The sequence below is a fragment of the Passer domesticus genome, chromosome 6, assembly GCF_036417665.1.
Source record: "Passer domesticus isolate bPasDom1 chromosome 6, bPasDom1.hap1, whole genome shotgun sequence".
NCBI classification, from domain to species: domain Eukaryota; kingdom Metazoa; phylum Chordata; class Aves; order Passeriformes; family Passeridae; genus Passer; species Passer domesticus.
Genome location: NC_087479.1, coordinates 10,890,594 through 10,905,672, shown reverse-complemented (window position 1 = coordinate 10,905,672; position 15,079 = coordinate 10,890,594). Strand labels below are relative to the sequence as shown.

Sequence of the window (15,079 nt, the reverse complement as noted above, 5' to 3'; positions counted from 1 at the left end):
GAAGGGGCAGGAGCGGGGGGAGGCGGGGCTGGCCGCGGGCAGCAGCGCAGGTTGAGCGGAGTCCCAGCGCAGGGCTGGGATGAGCCTCAAAGTTCGGGGCGATCGCGGTGGGGGATGTAGCAGCGCCGCCACCGCCGCGCACCGGCCCGGCCCGCCCCGGCTCCCGCCCGCCCTTGGCGCCTCCCACAGCCCCCCCCCCGCAGTTTTTAAACTCTGATCTTCTCCCACCCCCCCTTCCCTTCTTCTCCACACCCCCCCCTCCCCTTCCTCCCCTAAATGCCAGCCATGATCGAGAAGGGCCCGGAGGTCTCGGGGAAACGGCGGGGCAGGAACCAGAACGCCGCCGGGGCGAATAATAACAACAACGGCGGCAGCAAAAGTTTATCCGCCGCCCCCAACGGCAACAGCAGCGTGAACTCCTGGGAGGAGGGGAGCTCGGGGTCGTCCAGCGATGAGGAGCACGGTGAGGAGCGGGTGCGGGTGCGTTTCTTTGGGGGGTTGTTCTGGGGGCCGCTCGGGCCCACGCGGGTAACGCTTCTGCCTCTGCTCCCTCAGCTGGCGGCGGAATGAGGGTCGGGCCGCAGTACCAGGCGGTGGTCCCCGATTTCGACCCCGGTAAGTCTTTATTATGTTTTAATGGGGGGGCAACTCCTCCCCCTCATCCAGGGCTTTGGACCCTGCGCCCCCCGATGAGTGGGGTACGACCCCCACACCCCCCCCGGTTCCGCTCATCGGGTCCAGAAATAATCTCCCCCTAATTGCACTCTCAAACAGCCAGAGCAAGAACAAGGACCCCCCTCCTCCCCCCTTCCCAGCGCACACGGTTGATAAAAGAAGTCTCGATGCTTTCCAGAGGGCGCTTTGCAGGCAGGGAGGAACAGGGAAGCTGGCAGGGCTGGAGGAGGCAGGAGATGGCAGTTGGGTGGGTTTTTTTTTTTTCTTCTTCTTCTTTCTTTCTTTCTTTTTCTTTCTTTTTTTTTCTTTTGTTCGGATTTTTTTTTTTTTGCTTGTTTTTCTTTCTTTTTTTATTTGTTCCGTCCTCTCATGAACTCGTGTGTCTGTGGTTTCAGTGATAGGGGTGGAACTAGAAGACATCAAGTTATAATTATAATTTTTTTCGAAGGTATTTAGAAGTGAGTTAGGTCTCTATTTTAATTTTCTCTCTTCTTAAGAAGCTGTTTGCCTCTGTCCTCAAAAAGAAATTGTTTCACGTTCCAGCTATTCTGCTTCGGTTCTTTGTAAGCTAATTTAAAGTGGTATGGAAGCAAATTTTGAGCAAACAAAGGAATTGGGGCTGTGCTGAGAGGCAGGTGCTGGAAGCACGGTGCTGCTGATGTATCTCCGTATATAGAAAGACAGGCTGTTGACCTCTTTAGTTTGAAATCTAAGCTTTTTTTTTTTTTTTGGTATTGTTCCTTTGTAAGTGGAGGTTTTAGCTAGTGAAAACCCTCCTTCTGTCTGGAGATCCTAGCGTTTGGAGTTGTCCCTTTGCCCAGCCCAAACTTAATTGAATCCTCCGCACCTCTCAACACTAAAACAAAAAGAATGGTGTGGAAAGCCACAGTGTCTCCTTATCTAATAATCCTGAGAGTTACTGTTGTGTGGACTCAGGAAAAAGATTTATCGTGGGTCATCCTCAGACTGTGCACTAATGTTGGATGCCTTTTTTATTATTAAATATATATGTTCGTTCCTAACTGTTAAGATCTCAGGGTGGGGGGAGGGCAAAGAGGATTTTTTTTTTCTTAAGTTCACTATTACATGTATTCATTTACAGAATATTTTTTCCCCACTCCTTCCCCCCTTGGTTTTCTTGACAAAATAAGATACAAGGGAGGTCCATCTCTTGGTTGACCAGGAGGAAGAAGGGGGCGGACGGGGGGAGGAGGAGGAGGGAGGGGGAGGAAGGGCGAGCTGTTAGCTAGGCAGCAGTTGACACTGGTTTTCAATCTGTAGGTCAAACGCAGCGTTTCTGTAGCACACAACGTGCATCACACTGACTTATCAGCCGTGTACCACAACTGTACTTGGGCTTTACGGTCACCCTGGTGAATTATGCTCTTTTGAGCAATTCATTTATTGAGCATAATAGGTGGAGGGGGGAAGAATATTGTGAGCTGCTTCCTCTCTGTTGTGTACTCAGATGTACATTGTTCTGGTTTAAACTTACAGACATACAGTGACCTATACAAAGGTTATTGCTTTCTGTGTGGAGTGGAAGGGAGGGGGAAGTGTGTGATCTGAGGAAACGATTTTTTTTCCTGAGTAATCTGTACCTAACATGGGATCAGCAGGTGATTGTGTTTGAGTTCACAGTGTAATACAGCAAGCTCACAGTAGCTTCACCCAAAGTAAATGATCAGTCAAATGGACATCAGATCCTCCTTTACTGGCCTCTGGGTGATTTTCTTCTGTTTCTGAAAAGTAAACCTTTTAGTTATGAAGTTTGGAGTGAACTTCTGTCTGCTTGTGTATGGAAGAGTTTGTTTCCTTTGTTGTGGAATCACCCAGGAATCATTTTGCAATGCCACGTTGTTCCCGATTTTTGTCGTCTCTTCTTGGTCCTAAAGGCTAAAAGCTACTTTAAGTTCATTTGTTATGTCTCTTTTGTTTCCCTCTTCAAGAAAGAAAGCTCTAAATAAGCCTAACAATGCTGCACTTAGACCTTTTGACTAAAACTGTTAAGTTGTCCTGTCTCGCTGGTAATGTCAGAAGTTAAATCTATGAAATAGTGTTATCAGAGTGCACAGATGCTGTGTCTGTTTCTCACTAAAAGTTCTAGTGATTGGTTGACCAAAAGATCCTAAAGCTTGGAAGTTGTTTGTTGTTGAGTTGCGGAGGCTTTCACCTTCAGGTTAGCTGGCTGGGAGAATGCTGAGTGCTGGTGCTGCTCTGGCTGTGTCTGAGGGGAAAATCACACAGAGCAGGCCTTGTGTGCATTGCTTTTTTTAAACTTAATGTTCAGTTCTACCTTGGGCTGAGGTATATCTGTAACTGCTTATTCTTACATCAGCATTTGACGTGGGAGTTCCTCTGTCCCCATGCAGAGGGGCAGAGAAAGCATTTCATTTTGTTTCGCTTCTCAGCCACATGGGAGCTGCTGCAAAGAGCAGTGAAATTAGGAAAGCTTTGAAAGATCTGAAATCCTTTTCTGTGCAGCTGCAGGAGAAAAGAGAGCTAGAACAAGGCAGGGGTGGGATGTAAATCTGGGTATCATGAGTTGCATAGTCAGAGAAAAGCAAAAAACTATTGCATGGTGTGGTCTGTAAGTGAAGAGTGTTCTCAGTGGTTGCCTAAGTTTAGGAAGTGAAGGGACTTCATCATCTTCTTGTTGGCATGGGGAAGGATAGAAAGTTCTTGCTTTACCAGAGTGTGAGGAAAGGGTTAAGGGTTGTGCTGCTGCTTTGTTTTTCCTTCATCCTTGAAAGAAAATAACAGTTCCAGAAACCAGAAAATGACAAGTTCACATTCTGAATTAAAATACCTTAAAATTATATTAAAATTATAATATTAAAATATTATAAATAGGTTTATAATATTCCTTGTGGCTAAAACTTGCTGTGGCCAGGGAAGGCCTGATGTGATTCTTTGACTGTAAAAATGCTTGTGTCTGAAATCCTCTGTAGGAGGTGGTTCTTACTCACAGCTCCTTTAGTAAGTCTCTTTACAGTGGCAAGGCCTATTCCATCAGCTGGCAGAGCCTCTAGGTGCTGTGCCAAAGTTGATGTTGCCATCCTTTTTACCTATTCCAATCTCCCCATGTTTTGGGAAAGTATGTTCTTAGTACATTGATCCTGCTTATTTTATTGTCTCAAAAATTTACAGCTTTATTATTGTTGTTATTTGTATAATAAAAGCAGCTGTACAGTAAATGCAAGGCTTTTGCAGAGGCAATGTGTGTATTAAACAAGCAAATTCATCTTGGGAAAAGAATAGGTGAAACTTCTTGGGCTGAAAATCCCGTGCCAGAGCTCACAAGACTCAGTAAAACTTGCACTTCCTCTATGTTTCACTATTCAGCCTTGAGTTCACAGATATGATGTGAAAAATTGCACAATTGCTCTTGTGTCTGCTATTTCTTCTCATGAGAGCTCAGAATCAATTATTTGCCAGCCCAAAATTCTGTGTGTTAAACAAAGGCTGATATTAGTAGGTCAGCATTTCTTGTGAGTTCTGAAACAGACACGGAAGATTTTGAAGAGGCAAACTATTATGGTTCTTTTAATCCATACAAATGAAACCCACATGTCCTATTAATGGAAAAACTCAGTGGAAGGAAACATTGCATATCCTAAAGCTAAATAAAAATCTTTCGTATGGGGAAGTACTGATATTGTACTTGACTGTTTTATTTGTTGCTTATTAATTTATGCTATTGGAACACTGAAAATAGGAGGAAGAAAACATTAGTGAGCACTTTAACACAGCCAGTGAATTTCACTAATGATTAAAGCTTCCATAATTTTGAGGAGTGTTAACTCCCTGAAGAGAGCAGTTACTCCCAAATTTTGACCGGTATTGAAGGCAGATGAACTTTTTTTTTTTGTCCTTTGTAGCATTACAACTTTAGATTTCCTTATTTGTTGCAATGGCAGTAAAAATACAAGTCACATCTTGTATCTTTGGACATTGGTTATGTTGGTCATCTTTGGCAAGCAGCTTCTGGTGCTCTTTCCAGTAGAAACAGATGTGGAAAAGCAGGTTTGACTCAACAGTGTCTTGTGGAAATGCAAGTTTGGGATGTATGTCAGCTGTGAGACTTCAGTCCCTTGCTTGCAGTGTTGCTGTCTTCCCTGTTTTTTGGTTTTGTACTGTTACTGTAGCAGTAAAAATGGTGGAAGGAAATGCACCTGTAGTGCTTTCACCCCTGGGTTCAGAAGAGCCTCCTGGGAGGTGCTCAGTGCCAGGATGTCACTAATCCTTGAGGAGCTTGTTCTCTGGTCCAGGCTGTTAGCTGTGCTCTGTGTGCTCCTGCACAAACTGTTGGCATTCCCAGGCTGCCTTTCGTGGCTCTTGTTTCAGCATTGCCAAGAAATCAAGGGGGAAAAAAAAAATGAAACCAGCAACTTCTTTCCCTATAGTGAGAAACCTTGTCAGTGTAGTTGTGTCTAAGAAGAATTAAAAAAAAAAAAACAAACCAAAAAACAACTAAGATAGTCACTGCTGTCTCTTATCTGGAGTGCCTGATTGCTGTGTGGAAGTGGTGGCATGGCCATGTCCTAGGGAAGGAAACTAATACATCCATCCAGCTCTGGCTGTTAAAATGTGCCTGCTCTCTGCCTGTTTAGGTTCAAAGATTAGAAGTATAATATTGGGACAGCCCCTGGGTGTCTGATTCCCCTAGAACTGTTGTATTTCTCCAGTGGCTGTAAAGACCATGTTTTATTAGTTTGTATCATGAGCTACTTCATGGGGTTCTGGGCAGAGGCACCTATTGACCTACACAGTCAGGACTGTGACCTTTTAACAGGAGGTTATTATAAGCCCCTTATGACTTACACTTGACAAATCCAACTCCCAGCCTACTTTTTCTGGTTCTTTCTTTGCAGCTAGTCCTGTGCCTGTACTTGCACTCTTAATAGTTTGCAAGTAGTGTGAGTACCCAATGGGTGTGGAAAAAAAAGGTGTTTTGCTGAATGGACTCATCAGAAAAGGGATGAGAAAAAAACAGTGCTTTTAGGTGAGACTTTGGGAGCTCCATCTAAGCAAGTGGAAAATTCAGAACCAAACTCCTGAAACTGGAAATACTGGTATGCTGGAGAGCTATCTCATCTCTTGAAATGACTGTGCCTTAAACTCAGCAGGCAGGAACTCGGTGCAACAGTCTCTTTGGAAAAGAAGGAAGAGTTAAGAGGGTGTTTGATCTAATCAGAAATACCAAACCATAATGTACTAATGCCCAGGATGTTTGGACTGACAGAGGCTGCCTGGTGTCTTGGTAAACCACACACACCTTGGATCTTTCAGTGTTGTTGAGCAGATGTACATCATCCCCAACAAGAGTGTGTTTTCAGAATTAGGTGGTGGAAAAATTAGGTACTGGAAAATTTAAAGTCTGGTGGGAGAAAAGGAGCTTTTCCCCCTAGCTGTAGTTTGCTCAGTGCCATACTTCCTCATGGGCTATATTTGTCTTGCCCTCCTTCTCAGAGGTCACAGCCTCTGTGAATGTGCTGTAGTGCAGAGCAGATGAAAAGGTCCTCCACCTCGAGCTGCTCCACCAGAAACTGCTGCCAAACCCTTGGGTTTTTGCTTCAGCACTGCAGGAATTTAGGTACAGTCAAAAGGTCAGGCTGGTGTCCAGCAGCCCTGGGGAAGGGGGAAGGTGACTCCTGCTGTCTCCTTACTGGGCTGGCAACTCTGCTGGTGTGTGGGTGAGTCTGTCTCATCTTTTTCTGTCAGTGGTATGTACTGCTGGTTCAATCTCCAGGGCAGGAAAGGCTGCAGTCCTGTTACTACAGAGTGAAGCTGACTTGCAGATGCTGACACTTTAGCTTATCCTCTGTTTCTAAAATCCACCCTGTGGAAAAAGGTGAGTAGTGCTCAAGTTGGAAATTTTGTCATCCATACCTCTGGCACCTCAGCAGGAGTACAGTGTTGATTTGGTGCCGTATCTTTTTCACCTGTGGGCTGCTTGCCTGAGGGGAGACTGCTTTTGAGTCTGCATTGCCCAATTTTCAGCTTTCACCCAGCCTGTTCACTCATCCTGTGAAGGGGTGCAGAGCCTCTAGAGGTGAGCACAGCTCCCGCTCAAACATGGTTCAAGGCATGGCTTTGGAGCTTTCTCATTATTCAAATAGCACTGAGAACATCCTTCTCAAACCTTAATGCCGTTGTAAACAAACAAATCTCGGTGTAGCCAAAGCCTGTGGCTTCCTTCCCTGCCTGGCACATGCAGTGTTTGTATGTGGAGGTAATAGCTGTCTCATGTACTGACAAATGTATTAATGGCCGGACTGGAATTAATCCTAGGTAGAGTGACTGCTTTGTTCTTCATAGCTGGTTCCTGCTGCTTAATGAGGTGCTCTTAAAACTCTTGTTTTCAGTCCTAGTTAGGTCTGTGACTTGGCCAAGTGAAGGCTTAGAGCTCCCTGTGATTAGTCATTATAATTAGCTCGGAAATCTTTGCCTCTGTGATCAAGGCGCACTCGGTAATGCGGCTTACAGTGGGCTCCAGCCCTGTCACATACCTGCAGAGGAGTATGGATGACAGTGCTCTGCTGGACATATGTATGTATTTAACTGTGTTGTAACTTTAATATGCAATTCCTAAGATGTGCCAGGAAGGTAAATCAGAAGTAACTGCCTCCTCAGAAACTTGTGGTTAGTGCTAGTACCTGCTTCCCTCTGACAGAGCAATTTCTGGTTGTGGTTCTGGTTCTGTTTGCCTTACCCATACCAAGTGTAAGGTAAGATTGACACATGGTGACTAGCAGCTGGGTATAGAGAGCAAATAAAAAACGAGAACTTTGGGCTAGGTAGAGTATGCCCCTTTCCTAGGAAGTCTGTACCTCTTTTCTGCACTGGGTGACCTTGTCTTTTGAGCCTTAGGCTTGGCAGTGTAACAAGATGAGCAATCCCTCATTAGGTGTTTAAACTTGAAAGAGCAGTTTGAAGTTCAGTTCTTGAAAATACAAGGTTGATTTGTAAGCTAAACTTGATCTTAAAAAGCATTTTTAAAGGAATGCTTGATTAGGTGTCTGTTTCTTTAAAATTTTCAAGCCTTTAATTTATCGTTCCATGTGAAAGTTTTGATGACTTTGTGCTTTCTGGAAGTGCAAGAGCATGTGTTCAGCCTTAGTGAAGGCAGTGAAAGTTTCTCCAGCATACTGGAGAATTGGGATGCTTTTGTGCTCCTCACATTGTTTTGAAGCACAGCTAATTGTGATGAGCACTGGCTTTAACTATTGTAGATGTCAAACTCAGTAAATTTTCTGTACTTCTCATGCAAGGTTTTGAGATTAAGCCAGAGAGTTTAACCTACCTTTCCAAGTATCTTCAGAAATTCAGCTTTATGCGGCAGCTTGCTCTTTTAACTTCATAAAGGAAGTATTGGTAAATGTTGCCTCTCTGGGGGGAGGAGGCTGCAGCAGTGTGATAAAATTGCAGAAATCCTCTCTTGTGAAGCAATTCTAGTCTATTCTCCCCCCTTCAGCCCTGTCCCTCTATCATGCAGGTATGTTTAGGGGACATCACTAGGGTCTCATAGGTACTCTGTGTGTGTCTCTGGAAAAATATCCTTGCCTTTTAGGGGCCGGAGTTCAAGGTGGTGAATTTTATGTCCTTCAAGTTATTTAATCTTTCTTTCCCCCTCCTCTCTGCTCTTCACCTGGATGGGTTTCACAAACACTAACCTGAGAGAGCTTGCTTTTGCAGTGCAGTTGTCTAATTAGGAGAGTCCAGCCACGTGGCTGTCTATTGCAGCTTTTCAGTTCTGCTCTCTGCAGGTATCTGGGATAACCTGCCATGGTAGCTTGTGCATATACTTTTTGATGACTGGATGTTTTATCAGGTTGGTTTATCAGATTTTAGTTCATGGAGAGACTTTGATTTGAAAGTTTGGTATTGAGAATAATTACTAGTGTGCACGACCTTGAATTGGTGTCCTTCTAGACTTTGTAACCCTAATGTGAAAGCACAACATAACAAATGTGTAATCGTAGTTGTGGCTTCTGGGTTCAGAAATCCCTGAGGAATATGGATAAACAAGGCTTGCATGCAGGGGTACAGTGCCTGTTGGTCCCTGGAGAGGCTACAGAGAGATTCTAGTTCTACACAGGGCTTGGGGATGGATAAAGACTAAGAAAAACCTCCCTTGAGTGGGAAATCACCTGACTGGAAGAAGTGAGTTGACAGGACTGGGAAGATTTGGTCTATGTGACAGGATTGTTTTTGTAGCAATTCTTCATATGCAGCTTGCATTGAAATGCAAGGAGTTTTTTTCTCTTTCCTTTGACTTCCCACCTTCTTTGGGTGTCTAAACTCATCCCCTGTTCTCATCAGTGACACTGGTTTGAGTTTTGGCCCTGTGTAAATGGTGTTGGGGGGATTTTTCTCCTCCCACCCTGTGTTGAGAGCCCACTGCCCCATGCAGCAGGTGCTGCTGGCTGGAGTTGTGCACAGGTCTGCATTTAGGTCGCTAACAGCTGTGTGAGAAGCTAAAAGTGTTGCATCTGTAACCCAAGCTTTTTTGTTCTAAAGAATGTAAAATGTTCAGTGGTACCAGTGTGTGCATCTCTTCCTTTGGCTGACGTCCCTCCATCCTGAGGAGGGAGCTGGTGTAGGTGCTTCTGGGAGGAGTAGAGGACTGTGAAGGCAGGCAGGCATACCAGGTGTAGCATTTGTACTTTCTCCGTATTGTTTTCTGTCTGGGAATCTTAAAGATGTCCCTCCTGGGACCCTTGTGCTGATTTGTGCAGCTGCTGCCACACTGTTCGTGACAGTAGCCATGGGAACACAAGTAGGATGATACAAGTTTAAAAGTCTAACTTGTTGCTAGGCAGACCCAGCTCAATGTGTGGATTAAGTAGTCTTAACAACAACAAAAAAACCCACTCCAGATATTCTGCCACTTCTGTGGGGGAAGGTAACTGGGCCTACCCCTAACTTAGGGTCTTTCTTTAGGCTGGCAGAATGAAGCCAGCCCCAGAAGAGTCCCCTGACACCAGCCAACCTTGGGGGAAACCCCTCTTTTCCATCTGAATCATGAGTAGGTGGTGGCTGGGGGGGTGGCACTTTCAGCAGGTAGGTTTTGACACAACCTTTTGCAAAAAAACAAGTGCTGTGAAGTAAAGCTGTGTGCCTCCCAATGCAAAACCTTTGTGCCACTCGGTCTAAAAGTTTCAGCCTGCATTAAAATAGGTACTGCTACAAGAGACATACACTCTAAACAAAGGTCATGGGCTTAAAATATCACAAGATCACTTTTAAACTCTAGCTGTAAAAATTAAAATTATGACTAAGGCAAGGTTAAACACCTTCAAAAATTGCACTGCTGTTGCACACTGTTAGCATAGGTGCTCTGTGTGCTGCATGAGCTGGTGTAGACCTTTCAACTTGTTGATAAGTTGTTCTGTCCCAAGCTTGTGTTTTGGCATTTTATGTTCAAGAAACAAGGGCAGCCTGTTCCCTCAAGTTATTTTTGTTGTCAACGTGTGACAAAGGATGTATGGCACATTATGGGGCCCAGAGGGAACTGGAGACCCAAACTTTCAGAGAGTGATAGCCCCTATATGCTGCTTGAGGGCTGAGCTCCAGCATGTCTTTGTCCCTGCAGCTGTTGGCTTCCTGTATCACAGCAGTAATTAGTTATGCTCTGGCCACTGGTTTAAATGGATTTTTTTTATTTTATAAGCATTTGCTCTGCAGTAACTGTCATTCCTGTTGGAATAAGGCCATTTATAGAGATGCTCCCAATTACCACCTGCTCTTTTTCTTTCCTAGCAAAATACACTCTTACCTAATTTAACCTCCCACAGCAATTGCTTTGAAGTTGTTTTCTCATTGCATCTTGGCTCACTGCTATACCTTCTCTTACTGACCACCCTAACAAACTGCAGTTGTCCTTGTTCGTCCTTCCATAAATTACCTGCTTCTGGGGAGGAAGCCTACCTGCTTGGTTTGCCCAAAACACTTCTGCAGTCTACTCTTACAAGAAAAGAATTCTTTCCTTTAGTATGTCTCAGCCCTTTGTTTGTTTCTTAAGTGCTATTTGTGGTTCTCCAATTTTCATTAGAGTTTTACTACAGTTTACAGATTCTCTCCACCTTACTAACTCAGCCCTGCTTGGATTTCCATGCTCCTCTCTGTGCTCCTGAGTCCTCTTTCTTGGTTCTTTGTTCATCCAGGAGAGACAGCCAGGTTTGATCTTCATTGTAGTTGTGTTGTTCCCTCAGGCTGGAAGAAAGTGGTCATGATTTTTACTTTATTATAATTTTGCTCTATAAGAGAGGAAAATGTATTAGAAATCTGTCCCTTAACCTCTTTTATAACTTGCATGCCTCTCTGGACTGTCTGCTTTTCAAGCATTTGTGTAGCAGTGACGTTTTTGCCTTTTCAGGCTCTTTAAGGCTTTTGTTTCATCACTGAAGAATTTCTGCCTCAGCTTCTCCTGTGGAAGCCACTTGCTCTTGTAGGAGCAAATGCTCCCCCCCACTTTAGCTGCTGGAGTATTTGTCACTTTAGCCAGTCATGTCACTCTTCTGAGCTGTTGGTGCTGAGAGCAAAGAGGTGTGTGAGAGAGGTGAGAGGGTGATCTTTCCTTCAGCCAGGGCTGCCCTGGGAACTGGCTGAGTGCTGGTGGAGCCTTTAGCTGGCCCCTGCCTGCTGAGCACCCAGGCTGAATGCTGAGAGTAGCTCTGAAGTCTGTCCTATGAATTTGGAGGGAGAGGGGAGGTCTCCTTGCCTGTTCTGTGGGTAAAGCAAACCTTGAGGTTGCTGGCTGGCTCAAATCTAGGAGCAGTGAGCACACAAGAGCTTTTCTCTTGGCTGTAGCCTCAGCCTCGGGCTCATCCTTGCGTGTGCTGAGGCTCAGCTCGGAGGGTACAGCTGGATCTCATCTGACGTTCTCATCGCCTCTCCTCTCCTGTTCAGCTTTATGCAAGTATCAGATAACTTGGGAGAGAGGCTTGCTGGTGGGAACTTGGTGGTGGAAAGATGATTTTTCAGAGCTGTCCTCTGGATCTCAGCCCAAAAGCTGAGTTGCTTGGCAAATCATTTCTTCCTGTGTGTACTGGCTCTGAGAAGTGGGTCTGCTCTCTGGGAAACTGCTGCATTGTGCTCTAGCTCCTTCTATATTTCAGATGGGTTTTTAGTCCTTTTGGTTTGGTTTTTAAGACAATTCTCCCCCAAAATTTGCCTTGGATTGGGAGTGCATGGGATCAGTTTCTTTTCTTGGGCAGTTTCAGGTGAAACAGCAAGCTATCCTCCACACACAAGTCAGGTGCAGTCCTTGTGGTGCAAACAGGGCAGGCACAAATCCAGCCATTCTGCCAGCAGGCTAAAAATTTGGCGTGGGTTTAGGAGTGTATTTGTAGATTTGGGTGAAAAATTACTTTTTCTACTGGAGCAGATGCAAAGATGATTGGAGTTGGGAGGTCTTGCAGTTTTGGAGATCTGGTGTAACTGGTGACTGGGGAACATCAATTTACTGGTGCAGAGTGGAGATACCAATCTGAAACTGACCACTGCTGGATTGAAAGGATGGATGGAGATTGGGAAAACATTTATAAATGCTAAAGCTGTCTAAAGTGTGTGTGTGTGTGAATAGTTATGTTAGGCAGATTCATTTTGTTTATTGTACTCATCTTGCTGAAGTTGGTTTAAAGGATGGGGGAAAAATAAAGATGGAACTTCTTGAACCCCTAATAATATTTTTAGAGATCATAAAAGCAAATGAGTGAGCTTTTGGAGAGTTAGACACAGTCCTTGTTGCTCAGACACTTGCTGGGCACTTGTTGGATGCCCTCTTACCTGAGCCCTTGTGAAAGAGGCTCTGGGAGCCCACGCTGGGCTCCTCTTGGAGCAGCCGTCTCCAGCTCAGTTTGGTGGAATGCTGTCCTGTCTGCTTATTGCTCCCTCTGTGTTGCCCACAGCAGTACCTCTGTAGCAGCAGCCACGTCCTTCAGCTGGAGAGAAGGAAACCACTGGGTGCAAGAGTGTTAATTGTGAAATTATTTCAGTGTTTGCTGGGTGAGGGGTAGGAGGAGATGTGATGGGCTAGGAGAAATCGTTTGTGTATTCGTATAGGCAGTGGATTTAATTCATGCAGCCAGCACTGGGACAAAGCTTGGAGCAGTGCACACCCAGAGCTTGCTTAAGTTGGATAGATGCCTGCTGAAATGTTTATCAAACATGAGAATAAAAGGAAAAAGGTTGTATTTAACCTTTTTTTTTTTATGATGCATTTTAAAAATAGCTTATGCTTCTAAAGTCAGCAGCAGTTACAACCAGGGTTTGAAAAATGGACTTGGCACTTGCAAGCCACAGTGGGAAACACCTGTGCTGCAATCTGCCCTGCAGCAGCAAGGGCTGCCAGGGTCGGGTGCTGCTTGCTTACCCTGTGCTTGTTGGCTCTTGCAGCAGGGCTCTCCTTGTGTGCTAGGATTGTCTTTGCACTCTCACTGCTGCTCTGCTCTTAGTCATTCGTCAGTAGACGTAATTTGGCTTGATACCTGTATTTCACTGCTGCAAAAGTGATCTCAGCCTCTGGAGTAGAAAAGAATGAATCTAGTTACTCTTAGCTCAGTTTTACCCCAGTAAAACTATGGCATGCAGTTGAGGCACTGAAGCTGCATCCAAACTAAGGAAGACACTACTGCACTAATGTGCTAATTTTATACTCTTACTTGGCAGGTTGCCTTTGTAATCAAAGGGCTGGAAATTTTTCAGTTTGAACAAAATGTTCTAAGTAGCTGTGCTCTAGGTGGAAACAGATTTGATATGGGATACTGCCTTCAAAAGAAATCCATCTTTCCATATCTTTTTGGGCATAATCATTCTAACTAAAATCCACTTTTGTGACTAAGTGAAGCTGTAGCCAAGATCTGAGTGAGGCTTACCTCTGGAGTTTCCTTTGCCGAGGTGTATTTCATCAATCTCTGCATCTCATGGGAGTGGAGGGAAGGGGATGTTTTCAGGAAGTACCTGGGAACTTTAGGAATGACAGTTGTAGTGAATTTCAGCAAAGCAATTCTGTTGCATGTCAGTTCTCCTGTTGTATGGGCTTGGTAGAGAACTTGTTCAAAATGAAAAAGCATTTTTAAACAAGTTTGAAAGAGAACATCCTGGTGAGCTGTACAGTCCCTGACACATAGAGATTGTGCAGTAGGGAGTAAATACCTGATTCTCATCAATAGTTTAAAAGTAATTAAAAGCATATTTTGATATCCTTGGTTTTTTTCCCTTTGTTTTAGGGAGTCAGTGACCACAGACTAGAGAACATACGTATCCAGGTTTACTTTTCTCAACAAAAATGTCCACAAGAATAGAACAATCACAGAGCAGTCACATATTTCTGAAGTGGTTTGAAATGAAATGCTAACTCAAAGGCCATGTTTATGTTACTGAAAAGCTTAAAAAAAATTGCAGGATTGCTTTCAGCCTGTATAAAATGTGTCTTTCTGTTGCCTTTGATTTTTTTTTTTTAATGTAGCTTCCAGTGTTCGTGAATCTAATACAGAAATTTCAATACACTATTTTCTAATGAGCCTAAAATTTCTCCTCCTGCAATACTGTAATGAGAGCTGACTGCTAAACTTCATTGCTTTGAGTTTGAGATGAAACAAGACTCTCTGTGCCATATGTTAAAAGGACAAGCTGACTTGACAACAACAATGTATTTTGTCTTTTGCATTTTGGCAAGATTTTGTAGTCCTGGAGGGCAACTATAGGGAGAGAAGAATCAGTGAGGATTCAACAGTGATGTGAGAAGGATTGTGAGGTGAGCAGAGCTGGAAACTTCAGTGTCTAAGTTGGGAGGTGGGTAATAGAAAGAAGAAAGAAAACCAAGATCACTTGGGAAATGACACTTGGCAAAATAGAAATTTAAAAATATCTCATTTTTTAGTGTCCTCTTCTGAAGATACTTGGCTATACTTTCTGTTGTTTTGTGATTTGACAGATTAAACACATACAATTTTCAGTTCAGGTGAGTGCAAGTCCACTCTCCTGAACTTTGGAGAATGTGGTCTTGACTTGAATTTCTGACAGCAGAAGACAGCCAGGGCTAGGCTGGTGGGGTGGTGCTAGAAGGGAATCTACATTTATGACAGTCTTGAACTAGCCAAAAGCTGCTGTCTGATGGCCTGACACCTCCTCATTGAGCTGAGCTTCTGCTTCAGCCTGCAGCAGCTCTTCCTGTCTGTGTTAGAGGCTTACATATGTGGCTGGCTACTGCTCTGGCATCCTGAACAAACAGGCAGCTTGCCTGGTGATGTCCTTGCTTTCTCTCCTCCCAGGCAAGGAGACCTGTGGCTTTCTCTGCTCACATGCCCTCTGCCAGACCTGCAGCTGCTCTGGCCATTCAGCTGGAGGTGGTCTTTGCTGTGACTTCTGCTTTGCCCTTTCCAGAACCAGTGTGCTT

General features: G+C 44.4%; 1 protein-coding gene across 2 annotated transcripts in view; it reads left to right on the top strand.

Annotated features, from left to right (window-relative positions):
* RCOR1 (REST corepressor 1) overlaps nt 1-15,079 on the top strand; it is an 82,239-nt gene that overhangs the window by 148 nt on the left and 67,012 nt on the right. Inside the window, exons 2-3 of one of the 2 annotated variants that reach the window (XM_064423298.1) lie at nt 284-463; nt 556-615. In XM_064423298.1, the coding sequence (XP_064279368.1) occupies nt 284-463; nt 556-615 (240 nt within the window). Of the gene's footprint in view, nt 1-24; nt 464-555; nt 616-15,079 lie in introns of those variants that run through there. The other variant, XM_064423300.1, reaches the window with a different exon arrangement.